This window comes from Notamacropus eugenii, chromosome 3 (assembly GCF_028372415.1).
Source record: "Notamacropus eugenii isolate mMacEug1 chromosome 3, mMacEug1.pri_v2, whole genome shotgun sequence".
Taxonomy (NCBI): domain Eukaryota; kingdom Metazoa; phylum Chordata; class Mammalia; order Diprotodontia; family Macropodidae; genus Notamacropus; species Notamacropus eugenii.
The window spans coordinates 267277341-267299595 of NC_092874.1; the positions used below are offsets into that span (position 1 = coordinate 267277341).

Sequence of the window (22255 nt, forward strand, 5' to 3'; positions counted from 1 at the left end):
TCTGTCTCAAAATTCTTTAGCAATTTTATATATGTGAATATATATATTTGTTTCTTTTAAAAATTCATTTTTTCTCTCTTTTTTTGAGAAAACTTTTCAGAAACATCTGAAGCTGTACTAGAACAGTTAGTGGGATTCTGTCATCACAGCACATGAAATTGTCGTTGACTGAAAGAGTTTTCACTGAAGACATACTAGGAATCATACCTACTCTTCCTGGTTTTGTTTTTTAATTATCATTATTAGTTTTCTAGCAGATGTGTATATTTCTCAGAAAAGTATTTGAATGAACATAGAGAAACCAACAATTTAAAAAAAAAAGAAAGCAAAGCACATTTGCTACTGTCTTGAATCCACCAAAGAAATTATTGCCTAATGATCCTGCGATAGGAAAAGACAGATAAACAAAATCCCTAAGTTTGTAGCACTTTCAGGCAAATTTGAGGCATGGGGAGCTTTATGAAACTTCCACGGCGCCCCCTGATGGAAGCAGAGAGCTACTCACACCTTTTCACATAGAATTAAATTCAACCACCATTCACTGACATCAGACTGGCACCTTGCTTCCTCCTTTCAGTCCTTTATTTCTTGATAATTCCCTATACAGATCAGTGATATCACAGATTTGAGCAGTCAATTCATTTCTTAAATACACACAATGTAAAATGTTGTTGTTTATTGAAGGAATTATGAAATGTTCACCTTTTCCCTTCAAATGTTCATCTTTTCTCTTTGAATTCAGGGAAAGGGGAAGAAATCTGTGGCAATTTTTCTATGTGCTATGAAGTTAAATCAATTTTCACTCTCTCGAAAACTGAGTATTTTGGATTTTATTTACAATAACAATTAAGGCACTGAGACTCTATTTGCTATTTAGTTCCCTAAGACACACTTTCTAAGAAGGAACACTGAATTTTCTCTTACTTGATACATTCAAGCACAAAATATTCTCACTCCTCTCATCCCTCTCCCCACTCTATGAAATACTCAAAGAAAAAAACCAAAAAGAAAAAAAGAGACTCATAAAAAAGCAGTTTGAGCAATTTTCTTCTGAGAACTGTGTGTGACTGTTTTGCGAGTGGAAAAAAACCCCGAAAGATTTCTGTTAGAAAAGTGACTCTTAGGGATGGTGTATATATATTGGACCATCACCTTTCCAGAGGTAAAGACCCATTTTCTCTAGGTACAGAAGAAGATGATGGGAAGAAGAAGAAGTTTGTGAAAAGGTAGAGTCCAGAAAGGACAGCACAGAGACAGAGGATGAAGAATACCCACTCTTATCCAAGGTAAGACTTAGTTAAAACTGGATAACAGCAGGAGAGATGCAGAAGCAAGCCATAGGTAATTGACTTTAAGAAAGAGGAGAGACCAATATTGATCAGAGTTTACTGGGATCCTAAACATAATATATTGGGTCTCTATCTACCTATTCTTAGATAAATATACTAAATTTGGGAGACTTTTTCTATGTAGATGAAAATCTGCTTTCCAAGACATTGAACTAGAATTCAGGAACTCAGATCAGTTTGTCATCCTTCCATAAGGACAATTATTGACCTGGTCATATAAATCAAATAAACTGGAGAAGAAAAGTCCACTGTATTCTCCATTTTAAAAACCTTTGGACTTTTCATTTTTGCTGAACTGATTTGTATTCTATGTTGTTAGGTTATCTGGGTGAGAAAGTGAGAGAAAACATACTGGGAAAAGATGCTTCAAAACAAGAGATGTTCATAAAAATCAAGGCAAAAAATTAACATTCATTCTTTTTTTCTCTCATTTCTTTCTCTCCTAATATATTTTCATGCTTGCCATATCTCAGCTCCGTCCATACCTTTGGTATCATGCTCTGTCTATCTCATACCTTCTGACTATTTTTCCTCTGATTTCTCTAAAACCTATGTTATTATTAAAAATACTAAAATCCAGAGAATACTTGATCATAAGTTCTGTTTTTCAAGCATGTCTTCTTGTTATTTCTGGTGCTGCTAACATTAAATAAATAAATAAAGTCACTGATTCCCCTAGCATCTTTGCTTGGAGATTAGGACTGAAAACTAGGGACTTCAGGACCAGTGATCTCCCAAGAAAAAAAAAAAAAAGGAAACTTTTTGGAGAGGATAGAGATAGGTAGAAAAGAGGTGCCAAACTGCTAGCAGGTTTCCTGCCTGGGGGGTCCAGTTTGCTCTACATGGCAGTAGTTCTGAATGGCTCCTGAGCATATCGGAAATGTAAAGCAATACAATTAGTGTATAGCATCAATCTCGATCAAGGTTCATCTGTGGAGGAGGAGAAGGGAAGCAGAAGGGGAGGGGGAGGAGTAAGTGTAAAGGGGGGAGGAATCAAAGGAGGGCATTTCACTAAGAGATAATCCCTGTATATTTGTGACATCATCCCACTGCTTATGTATATATAGGGAACTGTCCAGAGCTCCCCTCATGGTTCAGTCACTTTCAAAGTCAGCTGAAAGCAATAGGAAAAGAGAGAGTCACTCATTGGCAGCTTCACTCGCTCTCTCTAATATTTATGGACTTTACTTACTAGAAGACTAAAAAGGATGATGGCAGGAATGAAAATTCAACTGGTCTGCATGATGTTTCTGGCTTTTACCTCCCAGAGTCTGTGCTCAGGTAAGCTCAGTTGCTCTTTGCTAAGAGAGAAATAATCTTTTTTTTTTGTAAAATTATTATTTTCTACAATCTATACTAATGCACCCACTGAGAATTTTTAACTTATTTCAGCTTTTGTTCCATGTGGATATATAGTGTAAATGCCTGCTTAATTTGTCTATGAAGACAAGGAAAGACATAAGCATTTTCTTAAAAATCTGCAGAGCTGGTGCTAGTGTGATAGATGAAAATACTGCTCGACACTTTTTGAAACTCCAACACTGAAAGAATAAGGCAAATCAGGCTATTTTTTCCCATTTGAGAGTGCAGAGACAGTACCTGTCAAGTCAAGTAAACACTCATCATTAAATTAAGATACTTAATTACCATCCTCATTAATGATTTTAGCTTTTCTCTCCTTTATGATTGGCAGTGGGCAAAATGTTAAACAAACATTTGTGAATGTGTGGATAATATTGAAAGTTGATTTGTGATTACCAGGAATGATTATTGCATCTGATATGAGAGACTTATAAATTTTGTTCTCTGTGATACATAATTATATATCTTAAAAAACTGAGCAATCTTCCTCCAATATCAGAGGATTTTTTAAAAGTGGTGTTGTGTTGTTTTTTTTTTTTTTTTTCTGTTTGCCTTAGAAGACACTAAAAGCACATTAGGGAAAAATCAGTAGCCCTATTTTTTTAAGTTGAAAGAATAAAGTTGACATATTCTTATGTATTTGGTATTTGAGAGTAGAGGTAACAGGAAAGGCTTTGCTGGTGCATGTTGCTTTAGAACCTTAGTAAAAGATGTTTGCAGAAGTAAAGCTTGAAAAAGAACTGAGAAAGTATATGTCAATTTCAGACATTCTTAGCAATAGGATATTGCCACATATGTGGGATGAAAGATATAGTTAAATTATATTTGAAAGCAATGGTTATTACTTAAACACTTTGCCCATTAAATCTAAAACAGTCTTCTGAGATGAACCATAATTTATAGGTTTCAAGCATAGCCCATTGGAAGATGGCTTATAGCATTCAAAAGCACAAATTTTCAGATATCAGTTTTTTTCCTTGCACAGCTCGTAGGCAAAGAGCTTATGAAATCTAACTTCTTCTTTACGTTAGGCTTCTATCTGAATTTTTAAAATTACTATAACAGAAAAATACATACAGATGTTTTAAAAAGAAATCTTTTCCTTATTGATAAAATATTTGAGAATGATGATTTAACATTTAGAGAAAAAATTGGTCTAATTTAATACAGCTTTATTTTGTGATATGATACACTCATTCTTAGCACATATTTACATGTGATGAAAGATATAGTAAAACTATCTATGAAAGGGTTGCCTGTTGCTTAATTAAGAACTTGGTCCAATATATCTTAAACTACCTTCTGTAATGATTCCTGATTTATGGATTTTAGTGATTGGCCATTTAATGATGGCTTATGGAATTTGTCTTTATTTTCTTTAGGGAAAAAAAATAATACTGTAAAATATGATTCCTGAGGGAAAGCAATCCTGTCTCCTTGAAAAAGTGACACCTCCTAGTAAAGCCTGTTAACAAATTGTTTATCTAAGCTTAATGCATCTGTTCAGCCCTTTTGTGTATATATGAGGAAATAAAAGGTCTCAGTCACTTATTCACTGAATTTAACTTCTCTTAAAATGAAAACATAAGACAATGTTGATGAATTAGTATAGTAAGTTATTTTTTACAGAGCTCTGTAAGTTTACTCAAAAGAGGTCAATTAACCTGTTTAAAAATATCATGAGAGCATAGAGTAGTTATTGTAAGGACTATAGAAATTAGTTTTCAAGTCCATGTCAGGAATATTCAGCCAATTTGTTTTCCTAATTTCACATGAGGCTAGACTTTGATTTCCTCAATGAATATGCCCATTACCACTTCCTTACAGGAAAAAAACCAAATGCTTCAAAATGTTTACTCAAATCTAAAATAATAACTGAATTCAGAAAAGTCATAGTATCTTTTGCTCAAAGGGTCAGTAAAGAGTTGTTGGCTGTTGTCAACAGACTGTTGACTGGACTGTGTTCTAATTGTAAGACTTTTTTCTTGGACCAATACATCATGCATTTTTAAATTGTATAATTTAGAGGTGAGGCAGCACATGTGGTCAGTACATTGACAATCAAAACCTGAATTAGATTCCAGCACTGCCACTGCAATACTTGTGTGACCTTGGACTAAACATTTGACCTTATAGGCCCCTGTCTCCTTTTTTATAAAATTAGAGGTTTAGACTAGCTGACCATTTGGATCCTTGCAGTCCTAGATCTCTGATACTATGGTCCCTTTGAAATGAATAATGACAGTCTTCAGATGTGGCTTATGTGCCCGGTAAGGATCAAATTCAGGGCTATATTTCCAGGAAAACTGAAATATACAGTATCTATGGTCCAAATATGTACTATAGAAATATTTTCATTCTAATGCCTTATTTAACAATCTTAAATGCAGATTTTTAAAGTAAGAGTTTTGATTAATTTAAATACCTATTATCTTAAAAAAAAAGTAATTTTAACTGTTCTTTCTATCTCTCTGACTCTGTCTCTCTATCTCTGTCTCCATGTCTATCTCTCTGTGTCTCTCTGTCTCTCTAGCTCTGATTATGTTTCCACTTCTCTCTTTTTCTATCTTACTGCCCATTTCTATCTCTCTTTCTGTGTATCTGTCTCTCTCTTATTTAGAGAAGAAAATCAGACCCTGCTTAAATCTCAGCCCCTGCCTTTTAATAGCAAACCAAACCAAAACTTTCTAAGGTGATCATAGAAACTGTATGATCTAGTTAAGTATTATTTGATGACAAACAGGTGTTTTTTATTTTTTTCCCCTTCAGATTCAGAAGAGGAAATGAAAGCTCTGGAAGCAGATTTATTGACCAATATGTACACATCAAAGGTAATTCTCTTTTCTTTCCTCTAGTCAATGGCTACTGAACATAGGTCCTTTCATTATGAACATGGTCACTCTTTCAGATGGTAATTGTTTCCAGGCTAGATGTAAAAGTTCATTTTGAAGCATTTCCTTTTTCTGAGAGATTTTCCTTGAGTTCAAAGGAAGTGCAAAAGTGTTGACATGACACAAAGAAGCCGAGCATGACTCTCACTCATTGGAGTGTTGTTTTAATTAAAAGGTCACATTTGATTTCATGAGAAAGAGGTGTAGTCACTAAAGGAAAAATGTGTTTCCACCCTTATTAGATTAGGTTTGACGAAAGGTTTATTGACTTCAATTTAAATGCTCAAATGGAAACTAACTGGACAATTTTTAGATTGTATAAGGGAAACAACAAAGGACTTACATATCTTCAGAATAAAAGATGATGAATAATGGGAGGAGATATCATGGCAGAGTGAAACAGAAATTGAATAGAGAATAACAGAAGTACGATACCAGTACTGTGTCTCCATCAATAATTGGCAATTCAACAACAGTTCAAGTCATACATGTTTAGCTTTCTTGTTGACACATTAATGGAGCTTGACAAGAACTGTTTGTTTATAAGTTCCTTAGAATCTTCTTGAAGGATGCTTAGAAGTCACTGAGTCTACTGAATTGATGACAGATGAGAAGATGACATGAGAATACTAAGATTCAGAGGGGAAACAGAACTTACCCCAGTTATGCAGGTAGACAAGAGTCAGAATCTGAACCCAATAGAACATTCATCTAAAATTGAAAAGGAGCTAAGGGATCATCAAACCTAACCATTTTCAAGTTGAGGATATTGAGATCTAGGAGAGAATAACTGACCTGTCCAAGGTCACAGAGAGGGGAAGTAGTAGGCAGTAATAACAAAAAAAACCAACCCAAAAAAATAGGTTCTCTGATTTTATACTACTTCTTCTAGATCAATCAATTGACAAACCTCCTGAATTAGGGTCTGGTACACAATAAGAACTTAATAAATGCTTGGTGAATCATTAATACATGAGAAACTATTCCATTTCTAAGTGATAAATATTATTTATGCTAAATATATTATTAAATCTTGAGGCAGCTAGCTTACACAGTGGTTAATATGTTGGGCTTGGTATCAGGAAGACCTGAGTTCAAATCTGACCTCAGCCTGGTTGTGTAACCTGGACAAAGCACTTAACTTTTATTTGCCTCAGTTTCCTCATCTGTAAAATGAAGATAATAATGGCACCTACCTCCCAGGGTTACTGTGAGGATCAAATGAGATAGCATTTCTAAAGTGCCTAGCACAGTGCCTGACAGATAATAAACACCATACATATATATTAGCTATGATTTATTATTATAATTGTTAATACTAATTCTATTAAATAAAAATAATTACCGACTTACATAATTTGTTGTGCTATTAGTGGGCCATGCATCACTGAGTATTGCTTATTCCAGCATATCATTGTAGACCAGAACCACTGGTGTTTCCTGTGGGCCTGACATATTTGAGTAAGAAAGGCAATTCATTTCAAGTAATTATTAAGTACCTTCTATGTGTCAGGCACCATTTCAAGCACAAGAGAAACAGATACAAATGAAATAACCTCTACTCTTTAATGGCTTATTTTTTTGAGGGGGGGAAGCCAATAGGTTCACAAAGTGTGTGTATACACACATATATGCATCTATGTTCATCTCTGTGTATGTGTGTATATATATATATACACACACACAGACACATACATACCCATAGATACATACATAAACACACATATATATGTATGTGTGTATATGTGTATACACACATACATATAGTATAGTGCAAGGACAATTGATACAAGAGAGACAAATATTAACTGGGTGGAGGTAGGAATCATAGAGATTTCCTGAAGAAGATGGTGCCAGATCTGAACCAGTCAAACAGCATTTGTTGAGCACCTACTATGTGTCAGTGTTAAGTACACAAGTTCCTGCCCTCTAGGAATCTATACTGGAGGTGCATTACAGTTAGGGTATGCTTAGTGTATGGGACCTGAGCACAGCAATATTGACTACTGGATTATATGTGCATCAACACCTGATTACTAATATCCTTTCAAGGAGGACAAAACTAATAATTCTCAGTATTATGACACAATATGGATTTGGTCATGAGGGTTGCTTATGGTCAAAACCTAAGGCATTTGATACCAGGGGATCGAATTCTGAGACCAAAGCAGGTAGGACTCTGAAGTACTGATTTAATACTAATATTATTCTTTCTGGGTGATTTAGTGAGGGTGTGCCCTCCATATATTAGGCTCATAATCCAGTCCAGAGCATCTCTCAGGTCTCTTGGTGCCAAAAGCACTCATGATGTGATATGAAATTCAGGATTTGAAAGGCTAAAGATTTTTAAAACAAGTAATAATAGTAAGTAATGGCTAACATTTATATTGTGAGTTAAGTTTTTCAAAGCACTTTGCAACATTATCTCATTTAACCTCATGGTAATCCTGGGAGATAGACAGTTATTATCCCCATTTTACAAATGAGGAAACTGAGACAAATGGAGGTTAAATGACTTGTCCAGAGTTATATAGTTAGTATCAGGATTCATGCTCAAGATTTTCTGACATCCTCTGTCCCACACAGGGGAATGTTTGGTGTCTGTCAGATCTCTTCATTTGATCTGTGAGTCCTTGACTTCATAAGCAGAACTTCTCTCCAGCTTAAAAATGGTCAATTATTTGTTCCTCTGTACTTTCTCAGAGAAATTCAATTGAAATCCCTCAGAGACAGTATAGCAAATATAAATTTTGGATTACATCTAATTGATATGACTAGATAAATTCAGAGGAATATATTTCCACTTAATTCCATGTCCTTATACTGAATTCCTTATAGTGAGTGATATTGATCCAGCAGAAGGTTGAATGGTGGAGGGATTTTACTAAATAGTCTCTGAAGACATTTCCTTTCCAGCTCTAAACCTATGATCCTCTGATCTTGAGGGAAATAGGTGGTACCACAGTGCTGCAGTCAGGAAGACCTGAGTTCAAATGTGACCTCAGAAACTGACTACTTATATGACTAGATCCTTAGCAAGTCACTGAACCTGTTGGATTCAGCTTCCTCATCTATAAAATGGGGATGATAATAATAGCATCTATCTTCCAGATATTGGGATAATAAAATAATATTTATAAAGACTTTTGTGAACCTTAAAATACAATACAAATAAATGAATATTTATTATTATCATAATTATTATCATTTATTACTTAACCTTTCATTTAGTGGGGCATATTAGTCTGAGAATGAAAGAATGGAGAATGATTCATTTCACCTCTCTGGACCTCAGTTTCTTCACCTATAAAAGGAGAAAGTTGAATTATATGACTTCAAAAATCCGTTGCAAGTAAACTTGTTGAGGAGATGAGCTTTCCTATACCTTTTGTATCCCTAGAAACTAGCAAAGTCACATAATAGGAACTTAATAAATAAATTCAATTGAATGTAATACAATACTATGAATTTTTTTACTTTGTTTTCTATTTCTTTTTCTTCTATTATGGAAGACTTATAGAATATTAAGTATCTTAGAGATCATATGATTGAACTCTTTCATTTTGTTGATCATGAAGTTTTTTTTTTTTTCTTTTTACCAATACTACTTACATGGAACTATCTTTCAAGGAGAATGGACACTGGCCATGTTAATTTTCATAGACCTAATTTTGTATTTAAAGGGTTATTTGTTAACTGCTTTGGTTGCTATTGTTTGTTTTGTTATGTTTTTGGTCTTCAGGCAAATCTGTGGCTAAAGAGATGCTTAATTGCTTATTTGAACAAATGAAAAGGCACCATTCAAATTTATTCCATCAGGAAACATTTTGATAAAAACCAAAAATATCTCTATCCCATGTTTCTTGTTAACCTAAATTATAGCTCTAAATTGGCTTAATGAAAACCTTTTTTATTTTTTGGAGGAGGGAAAGAGGAAAGAGGTTTTCAATGTGTCTAATCGAAATTTGTAATTACCAAGGCATGCATCAATATTATGAAGTTGGAAAAGGAGGCTATATGATGGCTCCATCCTGAGCAGGGAAATGAAAAAGAAACAAACACTTTGGTTGAAATAACAATGGTTAGCAGGAGATATTAAAGTGGAAAGGGAGGTAAGGAAGGAAAACTCATTTTACATACCATGAAACCCTCCCTATATATTTGAAAAGATAATTGAACTATTAAACTGATATTTTAAATCTAGAAAACAATTGTTTGACCTCCATGCAAATAGATATATAAGCCAGACATATTTAAAATCAAATCCAAGAAGACTGCCATTAAAATTTATATTTTGCTTACTTCCAGGCAGCTGTTAGTGAAGTAGGCATTTTTCAAAGGAATTAATTTCATTTTCAATATCTCCTATCCTTACAAATTTATGAATATCCTATTCATGTCATCTGCATGAAATACCTAATAAAGTCTCATTAGATTGAGGGATAAGGTATTAGAATAGACTAGTGATTAAAACAAAATATACTTAACCCCTAGTATCAGAAAGTGACCTAAAAGTACCAGGAGGATTCTGAAAATGTATGAAGATTGTTAAAATAAGAGCTTTTTAAAATTACTGACAATCAAATTCTTCCTAACATGTTCTCCATCCCCTCTTCCCTTTCCTCTCCCCCATTTTGTACTAAAACTATCATTTTCCCATGTATATGATATATACCTACTTTATTCTTGGGGTACTGAGAAAGTAAATTGCTTGCCTACAATCATACATCAAAGATGGATCAGAGGCAGAAAGTCCCCCTAATCCAAGGCCAGCATCCTATCCTCTATGATAGCCTGTTTGTCATTTCCATTTTTGTTGTTATTCCATTGTTTCAATCATATCTGACTCTTCATGACCCCAGTGGGGCCAAGATACTGGAATGGTTTGCCTGTTCCATTCCCATTTTTACAGAGGAATAAACTGAGGCTGAAAGACTTGCACAGGATCACAGGATCAGTAGGTAATACAAAAACCAGGTGCAAATGAGAGCACTTAGGGTTATACTATTTCAATAACTGAATTCAAGAGATATTTATCAAGTGTCCACGAAGTGCCAGGAAACAGACGGGAAAAGAAAGACCAAAATGAAGCACTGTCTGGGCTCAGAGAGCTTCTATTCCCTTAGGATAATAACCATTTGTCATCTTCACCTACATCAGTTTTTAAGGTGCAAGGTAGACCTTCCAAAACCAGGAATAATTTCATGTCCTCTAGAAGATAGCCCTATGTGCATTCTGAGCTTTCCTAGAACAATTAAAATTTTAAAATGTAGTTTGGAAAGGATGACTTTTTTTAATTTTAATTGTTTATTTTAAAGCTCTACTCTTGTTTCCTGCTTTTGACTGATTATAGAGAAGAACTAACCACAAAACCAGTAATATCTATAATTAAGGTGTAATGGGGACCAACTAGACAGGGAGTTAAGTCACTTCCTTAAATAGTTTATTCACAGTAATTTTTAAAGCTATTTAAACAAGGATAGTTGATCATTGCAAGCACTTAGAACAGATAAAGTATTGATACTATACAAAATAATGAGATCTCCTTTCATGGAGATAGTCCTTCAGTTTTTGCTGTCTTTTTTCAGTACCGTCTGATTCTTTGTGACCCCATTTTTTTCTCTTGGCAAAGATGCTAGAGTGGTTTGCAGCTTCTTTCTCCAGCTCATTTTACAGGTGAGGAAACTGAGGCAAACAGGGCTAAGTGATTTGCTCAGGATCACACACCTATTAAGTGTCTGAGGCTGGATTTGAACTCAGGTCTTCCTGACTCCAGGCCTGGAGCTCTATCCACTGTGCCACCTACAGCACCTAGCTGCTCACAGTCCTTCAGCTACCAGGGATGTTCTTATAATGCCCTTAGCTCTTATCTACCATTATCATGGCAATAAAGTAGAATGGGTCTCCTTGAGAGGATAGAAGGCTGTCTTTTAAAATGATTACATCCCCCAGATTGGGCATAGCATTTTGCCCATCGCATGTGCTTAAAAAGTATTTGTTCAGTTGAATCAAGCTGGATTAATCCTTTAGATGTGGGACTAGAATGTGCAATGGAACATTTCTGAGGGTTTTTAAAAATATTTCCTTAGTTCCAGACTCTTTGAATTTTGTGCACATAATCATTCTGTTGACCTTGTCAGCATTTTCTTCTAAATACATGCTTTTATTACCTACTAGAAGGTACAGAAAATGAGAGGCTGTCACTTTAAAAATGATGCATGAATTTGTAGTGACTAAATAATAAAACAATAACATCTATTTTTCTAACTGTACCTTATCTCTTTTGCAAGACCTGATTTACTGAAGAAGCTCAGGGCGAGGATTTGTTTGTAGCATTACTGTTTATTCTGAAGGTAATTGAGGATTAAGGAACACATATTGTACTCTGTTCATGTCTCTAATACTACATTATGCTAAAAAAAAATAAACACACATTTAACACAGTTCCATTTTGCATCTCCTTCTTTAGTAAGCTTTCTACAAGGCAGTGAGAATGGTTGATCCTGTCAATATTATTAATGGTTAATGGAATAATTAATAGCATTCATACTTACTAATACTTGTGCTATTACTAATATTCATAGGATCTTAAGATCAGGGCTAGACTTGGGAATTCCCAGGTCAGGAAACTTTCTACCTATTTAGGTCCCCATTGTCTCTTCAATTTCTTGTCTTAGAAAGATGCCTTGAACACTGAAAGTTTAAGGGATCTATTCAGGGATACACAGCTGGGAAATGTCAGAGGGAGGGATTGATCCTGGAGGTCTTAATTCCTCCCAGGAAGCTTCTCTCTCTATGATGCCATGCTGTTTTTGCATGCAGGTGACCTCCTAGGGTCATAGGATTAGAGATTGTAGTTCAGGAGTAAGGAGTTAGCTCAGGGACTCTCAAGTTCCAATACCTTTCCTTTTCTATATTTAGTAGATAGAGGGCTGGACTCAGAATCAAGAAGACCTGCCTTCTGATTTTAGCTCTGACGCCTGCTTGTTGTAGGTCCATGGTACATAGGTAGCATTTAAATGGTGTTTTAAAGTTTGCAAAATAATGTATAAATATTATCTCATTTTATTCTACAATAACCCTGAAAGGTAGGTGTCATTATTACCCCCACCCTTTACAGATGTGTAAACTGAGGCAGTTGGGGGGTTAAGCAACTTGCTCAGTGTCACATAGTTAGCACGTGTCTGCAACCAGATTTATATTCAATTCTTCCTGGTTCCGGGCCCAATCCTCTGCACTATGACACCACTTAGCTGCCTCTCAAGTCACTTAATGTCTCTGTGAATCTCAGTTTCCTCATCTATAAAATGGGAGTGATACTATCTGTAGTACTTGACTTCTCAGGCTATTATGATGCTCAAATGAGAATATATGTGAAGTGCTAGTTGTTGCTGTTGCTGTTATAATAACATTATTAATTTGTTACTACTACTGTTTTCTATTTAAAATACTCTAGAATCCTATAGGTCAATCCTCTACTTTGCCATTCCTCTTCATATCTCACAACACAGTTGATAATTTTAGATTTCAGGGAATGACAACAGTCTTTGGAACTACACTTTTTTCTTTCTTTTTATCTGAATATTAAAATGTAGTTGCTAAATGACTAATTGACATTAAGTTTCTAAAATGTAAAAGTAGACGCATTTCAAAATATATTCTCATGTAATCATAACTTTAGAAAAATCTTCAGGTAATATTTTTTTAGAAAGACTGCAGGAGATAAAAAATTAATCGTGTCCTTGTTTATCAACACTTTTTGATCAGTATTGCATATGTGTCCTCTAGTAAAAATGAGTGTTCCGGACTGAGAAGATGATTTTTAAGGTCCTTTCTAGCTCATTATATGTGGTAACCCAGCAGTTGTGATTTTTAAACACAGAATCTAATATAAAAAATAGTAGTTTGTTTAAAATTTCAAGCTTGGTTCTATCACTAATTTATTCATATCTCAGTTGTAAACCCTATTTGAAGATGGGGTCTACAGTTTTATATATTCTTTTGCCTATCACAGATCAGCAAAGCAAGATTTCCTCATTGGAAAATGACCCTGCTGAATGTGTGCAACCTTGTTAATAACTTAAACAGCCAAGCTGAAGAAACGGGAGAGACTGCTGAAGATGGGTTTGTCATGAGAAGGCAGTTCTCAACTTTAGAAGGCTTTAACTTGGAAGCGATGCTGACCATCTATCAGCTCCAGAAAATCTGTCAGAGCAGAGCTTTTCAACATTGGGAGGTAAGACACTGGATGTAAATCTAGTTTTTGTTATACTGGTTCAGTGACGATTTCTATTGATTTCCCCCCAATCTTGACAAGTGCAAGACTCACAAATGTTGGAAATGAATGATCTAGATTCCCAAGTGAGGAACCATCAGTCTTTTCAAATATTTGGGGTTGAGTAAAATATTTCCCTCCAAGTTTAGAAGGAAGATATGCTTTAATGGAAATTTAATTCATATACATTTACTTAATTCAAATTCAAAGAAGAACTTTTTTTGATATCCAAAGAGTCTTAAGAGGTTCAAGATATTTAGATTTTTGTCAAAAACCATGAAATCAATCTTGGTCATTTATCAATAACTTCACACTTTTTCAGTTGTTATAAGAATTTATTAGACTAGTACAATTTGAGTAGCAGTCGGTGCATCTCAAAATAATATATCTTATTTCCGCTGATATGGATTTCATTTGCTTTCAGCAACCCCACTACAACTCAGTGATAAAATACTGTTTTCAGAACTGCATGGACATGTCTAAATAAGTGTCTTCCAAAACTAACAGAATGGTGCAAAAATAAAACACATAATTTCTTAACCTCAGACTATTTTTGACTTGATGGTTAACACAGCTCAGTCCCCATGGACTGAGTCAATGTTCATCAGATTAGGAGCTCAGGATAAAGAGGAAGCCAGAGTTACTGCAAGGAAATATAATCATGGATGACTGGAAAGAAGAATCCATTTTTAAATTTGCTTATAATAAGATAGAATATATAATCATATAATATAAAATTCTAATTTAAATTTGCTTATAATAAGAAAGGATCTACAGAAATAATAGTTTGTTGCATGAGGAAAAATAAATTCTCTCATTAAGTTAGTAAATCAGTAGCTATAAAATATCATTATTTAATTATTCCTACATGAAATGTATCATTTGGAGATGTTAACTAGATGCTTTTGATTATGAAGTATATCTACAGAGATATAAGTTAACTTGTTATAGCATGTCCAGAACAAATCATTTGAAGGCTAGAATCTTTCTTAGCCATAGATAGAACAGTTTCCTTGCCTTATAGCATATGGAATATCTCCATAGTAAATACAGCAAAAGATTTTTAGCCAGCAAGTCCTGAGTTCAAATTCTACTTCAGATACTTTGTTGTGATCCTGACAAAAGTACAACCTCTCCGGGCCTCAGTTTCCACATATATAAAATGGGAGTGATAATGGTGCCCATCTCAAAAGGTGATTGTGAGTCTCAAATGAGAACATATTTGCACGTATGTGTGTGTATGGTGTGTATTTTTCAAACCATAAATTGCTACACAAACGTTAACTCTCATTATTCTTAATGTTATTTTTCCTCCTATTCTGAGAATAGATATTCTCTGAATTTTATTTCAAGGATGCTAACGAATAATCTATCATGAAGGACTGTCTAATGTCCACTGAGGGTGTGAAGGGATTCCTCTTCATATTTTAGCTAACTAAGTGGACTAGTTTGGGACCAGCTTGATGTCTTGGAAGGACATAGCATCGAAGATCAGTAGAATGTAAGCTACTTGGTGGTGGGAGTTGGCCCCCTCCCCCGACCTAGCACATTGAGCTTTGTATGCACATAATTTCATTGCTGAAATAGGGAACTCCCAGTGAGGGTTTCCCTCTGCCAAAGTAGATTAGCACCTTCCCTGTAACGTCTAGTTTTAATTGCCTTAGACATTGAGAGGATTAGCAGATTAACCAGGCTCACTGGGTCAGTATTTATCAGCTGCAGATCTTGACCCAATGTCTTCCTGGCTCTGAGAGAGGCTCCCTCTAGTCTAAACCATGTTGCCTCTCGCTCTCCACAAAGGAAGTGCTTAATAAATATTTAGTGAATTTATTTCAGTGCTGTGGGGAAATAAAATCCTGGCAAGTAAAATAAACATTTTTTTAAAAATTCTTTCTATAGACTTATATAGTCTTTCAGGTTGACAGCTGTGATGACTGTCCTTCATTTTTCATATCTGAGTTTTATATTGATCACAGTATTCACAGTAGACTATCATTAGTAATTTTCCCAATCTGTCACAGAGAGAAATAGGAAAGATATAGAAGGATGACTTCAGTGTTCCCATTAAGGCATACTGAGCAGAAATTTTTAGGAAGAAAATCTGTAGACATGATTAATTTTCATTTTGCCAGTGTACTCAGTCATTCCTTGATTCAAAGTATGTTCAATTTCCATAGTCCTTTAAACAAAAATCTTGTTTTTGCAAATCATGGGGGAGGAAAGGGAGAACAAGGCTAGGGGATCCAGAATTTTATTTTATTTTATTTTATTTTATTTTTTGGTGGTGGTGGGGACTCCTAGTATTGTCTTAACTCTCTTTATAGATACAGATCAACAACTTCTTTGAAATGTATAGTCTTAGGGCGTTGTCTAGGGTACTGAGAAATTAGCTGACTTGCTTCTGATTCTACAGCAAGAAAAGAAACCAGTGGGTCTTCTTAATTTCATGGCTCACCAGTTTTCTTTCTCCATTCTATGACATTCTATTGTTGATGAAGGATAAGATTCTTATGGGTACAACAGGCAAATAACAAGATAGAATGAATACTTCTTTTTCCTGCAAAATACTCTTCCATCCTACCCCAAAAAGATGAAAAGGAAGACATAATTTTTCATATCAGACATATTATGATGTATAATATATCACACAAGGAAACAAATACTGTGAAGTAGTAGCTTTTGAATGATTTGAATGATTTAAAAATAAACTATAACATGGAAGGCATGGTGAAAGTAGTTATGAACTTTGTATAGAATAACTAAAGATTTGGAAATAGTTTTTTTTTCTTTTTACTTCCTTCATAGAGAGTAACAGCAGATTGAAATCTATTACTTCAAGATTTTGTGCAGTGGCATCATTTAAATTTTATCATCATTTACTGACAATGAAGTGAACTCAAAATTTGTCAGACATACAGATGTTTGACTAAATCTCATCCTAAATTAGGCAAGCAACTGAAAATATATTTTCTAAAATGCTTTTTAAAATTTCTATCTGTAAAATATTGAAAGTTCATATCATCCAAATAAGTATTCAGAGTGCCATTAAAGTATAAGCCATGCATAGTGGCTTTTTCCCATCAAGATTTAGTATGGAGATTCCATAACTCTCTTGGGTTACCAATTAATCATTGTAAAGCTAGTATGCTCCAATCTCAGCTCATTGCTTCCAAGATAGGAACACAGTGGTTAGTTAATAACCATGAATAGCATATAGGAAGAACATCCTTTAGATGCTGAATTAATTTTCAGGTTTTCTGAGTTGGGAAGTATGGTAGATGCTTCTGGGATAGCACCACCAACTGAGCACATTAAAAAAAAAAGACCATTAAATGAAAGTTGTTTAGATTATAAAAAGACACATATCAATACAAGAATTAGAATACTGGGAGCAAAGACTTAGAGAGCTGTTCATTTATTTGAACTTATTCACCTCTCACTAATGAAGAACAGGAGGAGAAAAAAATTCTATGCCCTTTGAATTACCACTGCTTACCAAAAGTTACATATAATTACCATTGTTGAACTAAGGCAAAACTGCTCTAGACTACCAATTCTTCCCTACTCCTTTTAATAAACATCCATTTCTTCATCCATGGAGCAGCTAGGTGGTGTAGTGCATAGAGCACAAGTGCAAGAGTCAAGAGGACCTGAGTTCAAATCTCACCTCAGACACTTGACACTCACTAGCTGTGTGACCTTGGGCACGCCACTTAACCCCAATTGCCTCATTCTGGGTCATCTCCAGTCATCCTGATGAAAATCTGGTCACTGGATTCAGATAGCTCTGGAGGAGAAGTGAGGCTGGTGACCTACGCAGCCCTCCCTCACTCAAAATAATGTCAAGTGCAAGTCATGTCATTATTTCTCTGATGGCATGATCTTCTTCGGCAACGAAGGACAAACACACACATTTCTTCATCCAGTATATATTTATTTGCTCCTTTGTTTATTTATAAAGGCAGTTTAATGGTAGAGAGTATAGGGTGTGGAACTTGGACCTGGAAAGACCTGAGTTTAAATCTTGCCTCAGACACTTGAGCTATGTGATGACCCTAGTAAAATCACTTGACATCTGCTTTAGTTTTTTCATCAGAGTAATGGGGATTAAAAAGCATCTAACTCACAGTGTTGCTGTGAGGATCAAATAAATTAATAAATGTAAAGTTCTTTGCAGACTATTAAAATCTCACTATTACTATCACTACCACCACCACCACCACCACCACCATCACTACTCCTACTCCTACTCCTACTCCTACTACTCCTACTCCTACTCCTACTCCTACCACTGCTGCTACTACTACTACTACTACTACTACTACTACTACTACTACTACTACTACTACTACTACTACTACTATTACTACTACTACTATTACTATGCTTACTATCTTGCATAAGAATTAATCTGTGTATAAGAATAATTAAGATAATGTACAAAATATGTTCTAGAATTTATTTACTTGTTTTGGCGACTATGTAATAAGGACTAGTAAAAGCACTCCTGGATTTTTATGAAGTGGATAGAAAGGAAGGGGCAAGGAGAAAATTCCATATAGATTTCCCAAATTTAATGAGCAGTTATAACATGGTAAAACTAACAGGAAAAGCAATATAATGCACATAAGAAAAGAATCAGCAACAAAAACCATAGAATGCGATGCTTATATTAAAAAAAAAAAAAAGACATGAACTATGAATACTAAGCAAAGCGATGAGAGCTCCTAACACAATAAGGTAAATTTGAACTCACAGGCATCACTGAGACATGGTAAGATGTGACTAATGATGAGAATAAAATTCCAGGAAGGTATATACTTTATTCAAGAGAAACAATAGGTAAATTTATCAGTTAGAATATCATTATGTATTCAGAAGATACAGACATATGAGAAAATATAGGAACCTGAAAAGCAAGTTCAATTTAAAACATTTGGGTGAGGATCAATGGAGAGAGAAATGGAAGGAATATTGTTCTCAAAATATTTCTCAATACCCTTAGAAAGAAGGGGGAATTTATGAGTAGTTTATGAAATGCCATATACCTGATGTGGAGGTATGATTCAGAAGCAATTAGGAACTTCAACTCTCTTGACATGTGCTAGAGGTTAACCCCTGCCCTGCTAGCAGCAGGAAAGCAAAAAAAAAAGTATGACTTTATCTCCTCTTTCTAATGGATGTATATGGGAGAACTGCTATTCTGAACCTATTTCTAATCATCAAAGAAAAATTTTTTTTCTTCTGTAATTGAATCAGCTGCCAACTTGGAGGCAGGTGACAAATTTCTCATGAAGTCTTAGACAGAGAATAGCATCAGACATAATTTGATGTTCACTTTAGATTTGGAGAGAGGTGATTGGAAATGGTTCAGAGAAAGGATGTAGCATCCAATGGTCTAATATTTTTTGAGGCATGAGAGTTTCTGAGAATGATATTATGAAGACACTATGAGAAAGAACTTCCATGATGAGGGAAACACAGGCACTACCTAAACATTTAAACTCATTAACTACTAATTTTTAAATATGTGTATATAAGATTCAAACAAAAAGAGATACATGAAGATGAGTACTAAAATATAGCATAGTTTTATAAGAATTATGTCTGAAGCAAACATTCAGAATGGCCTTATATTTGAGATGAAAATTTGGGATCATAGAAAATGGATCTTTAACTATGCTGGGGCCAAGAGCAGAATGAAAGAGATAGAATGATTGTTCAAGGTGAATGGGATGTTGGTAATGGATGATAGTGAGAAGGATGAACCACTCAAAACTTATTTTGCTTATTTTCTTTCCAAGGAGGATGATCTTTGGACTGGGGATGATAGAACAAAAATGATTGACAGGGAGGTGAAACCGAAGATAAATGAGATGGTAAGGGAGAACCTGGCTGCTCTCAAAGAGTTTAAGTCATTAGCTCTAGACAAATAACAACTTAGGGTATTGTTATGGACTAGCAGGTGTGATTATTGATTCTAGTTATGAAAAAAATGTCCTGGTAAATAGATGGAGTTTCCAAAGACTAAAAGAAGTGCTAGTAAATGGTCTGCAAAGCAGAAGCCAAGGAGTTAGATTTTGATTCTTGACAAATTTCTATCATATTCCAATTAAAAGAATGAAAATAATATATTCAGAAGTCAGCAATCATCATTAGAAACAAACATAGCTTTATTAAGAATAGGCCATGCCTGGCTGACCTTGTTTCCTCATTTATCCTCCCTCTTTTCTCAGAATAGATACTTTCATTCTGTTTTGTACTGGGCCAAGAGGCATGAATCCATAGAATTCCATTCCATCCAATTCACATAAAATTGTTAAAATTATCAAACATTTATTGGTTTCTAGGCACTGTGTTAGATCCTGTGGAAACAAAGATAAAAGGACCATGTCCTCAGGATGCTTATGTTCTACTGGAGGGAAATAATACATACATGGAGAGGTCATGTATGGAAACATGAAGCAGGCCTTACCTGGAATGCATAGCATATATGAGATAACTGGAAGCTAGGGTGACATCAATTTTGACAGAAAAAACAAAACAAGACAAAACAAAACCAGCACCAAAATCAGTGCTGTGCTACTGACTTTAATTATAGACAGGAGAGATGCCTTATTCAACATATCCAATTCAAGAAACATTTATTCAGGTCTTCTAACGCAGGCTTGTAGTATTGTCTTAGATGTCCAGCATACCAGTAAAAAAGAGAAAAGGCCCTGCACTGAGGAAGTATTATCCATTTTCCTCATTCTTATTCCAAGTCCAACTTCCCTGCCCAGTTTTCTTTTTTTTCTAGATCAATCCCTGAGACGTGAATTTAGAATGATTTGGAGTGATCATAGGAATCTAAGTTCTAGGATGTCCTAAAAATTTGTGATTACTCTTGTAAAAAACAAAAACAAAAAACCCCAAAAGATTGATCTTATTCTTGGATACCATAGTTACATTGAGTTGGCCTTAGAGCAACATAGAACCCTCAGATTATTTCCATAACTGATATAGAATTTCATACCTTTCCTTTATTTATTTTTTGTCCATGGGATGACTTTCTAGTCTTGTCAGAAACTGACTAGAATGATTGGAAGACAAGTTCCTGAACTTCATTCTCTTTTGTATTGGACTAGTGATGCAAATTAAAAGAAGATGAAAAACATTCTAAGATCCTTTGAGATTCACTGGGCATGTCTCTAATGTACATGAGCTACACAGAACTCACCATAAAGTACAAGGGTAATGGGTTCAGCCGGAAGAATATTATTACCAGTCAAGAGTCTTGTGTTCTAGTCCAACCACTCCCCATCCCATCATGTGACTTTGATTCAAGCCTTTTAGCTTCTTTGTTTCCTTAGTTTTAAAAGTAGGGTTATTTTAAGGGACATTAACATTGATATAGCTCTTTAAAGTTTGAAAAAATGTTTTACAATTAGTACCTCACTTTTCACTTGCAACAACCCTGGAAGGTAGGTGCTATCTTTATCCTCATTTTACAGATGAGGAAACGGAGGCAGGCAGAGGTAAAGTAATAGGGTAGGGTAATACAATCAGTAAGTATCTGAAGTCACATTTGAACTTGGACCCTTCTGATTTCATTCCAGGTTTAGCACTCTCTCCACTAAATGAAAGGAGCTTGTGGACTATAATGCAGTATGTAAGTATGAGGAATTATAATTATCTATCCCTGATTCATTCGGATTCTGTATGTATTACAGCTACTCCAAGAAGATGTTCTTGATTCTGGAAATCTGAACCGTGAGAAAGAAGAAGTAATGAAAAGGAAAACCCCTTATATCCTGAAGAGGCAACTCCATGTGAATAAAGCTAGAAGACCCTACATACTCAAAAGGAGTTCTTCCTACTATTGAGAAGGGGAAAAAATATTAATTTAGTTTATGATTAATTGTGCTTCATGCTTCTTTTAATTAAACATACAAGCATATCAGTGTGAAAGTTCTATGAAAAAAACAGAATCTTTTTTGTCTCTTATGCAATTGTGGCTTCTTGAATGTGATTTTTTTTTAAATTAAAAGAATTGGACAGAAAACATTCCAAATAAATTTCACTTCTAAGCATGATGTATCGTGTATAACAAAATCTATTAAATATTAGTGACAACATTCTATTTTGTGAGTTCACAGGAAAACCATTTGAATTATTGAAATTAATCATTGAAAATATTTTCTATAATAAGTTATACGAAATTTCTTCCAGTGTTAAAATGAAATCCCTTGACTTCTACTTGGGTCTTGAGGTATATAAGCTTAGGGTATATACGCCATTGATAGCCAAGTAAACCAGGACAGCTGATAAACATATTGAATGCATTAGTGAAAAGAGGAAAATTCTATCTTCCTGTAACCATTTTGAATCTGCAAGAT

The 22255-nt window shown here is 34.7% G+C and overlaps 1 protein-coding gene across 2 annotated transcripts; it reads left to right on the plus strand.

Moving 5' to 3' along the window:
* The first annotated feature begins 2181 nt into the window (after nucleotides 1-2181).
* On the plus strand, nucleotides 2182-21952 carry NTS (neurotensin). 2 transcript variants are annotated; one of them, XM_072650425.1, is made up of 5 exons: nucleotides 2439-2630; nucleotides 5481-5542; nucleotides 13617-13838; nucleotides 19682-19756; nucleotides 21590-21952. In XM_072650425.1, the coding sequence occupies exons 1-5, from the start codon at nucleotides 2558-2560 to the stop codon at nucleotides 21740-21742; spliced, it is 585 nt and encodes a 194-aa protein (XP_072506526.1). In that variant the 5' UTR covers nucleotides 2439-2557; the 3' UTR covers nucleotides 21743-21952. The 2 variants fall into 2 exon arrangements, with proteins under 2 accessions (XP_072506527.1, XP_072506526.1); XM_072650426.1 differs by lacking the exon at nucleotides 19682-19756 and having other exon boundaries at nucleotides 2182-2630.
* Nucleotides 21953-22255: the final 303 nt, after the last annotated feature.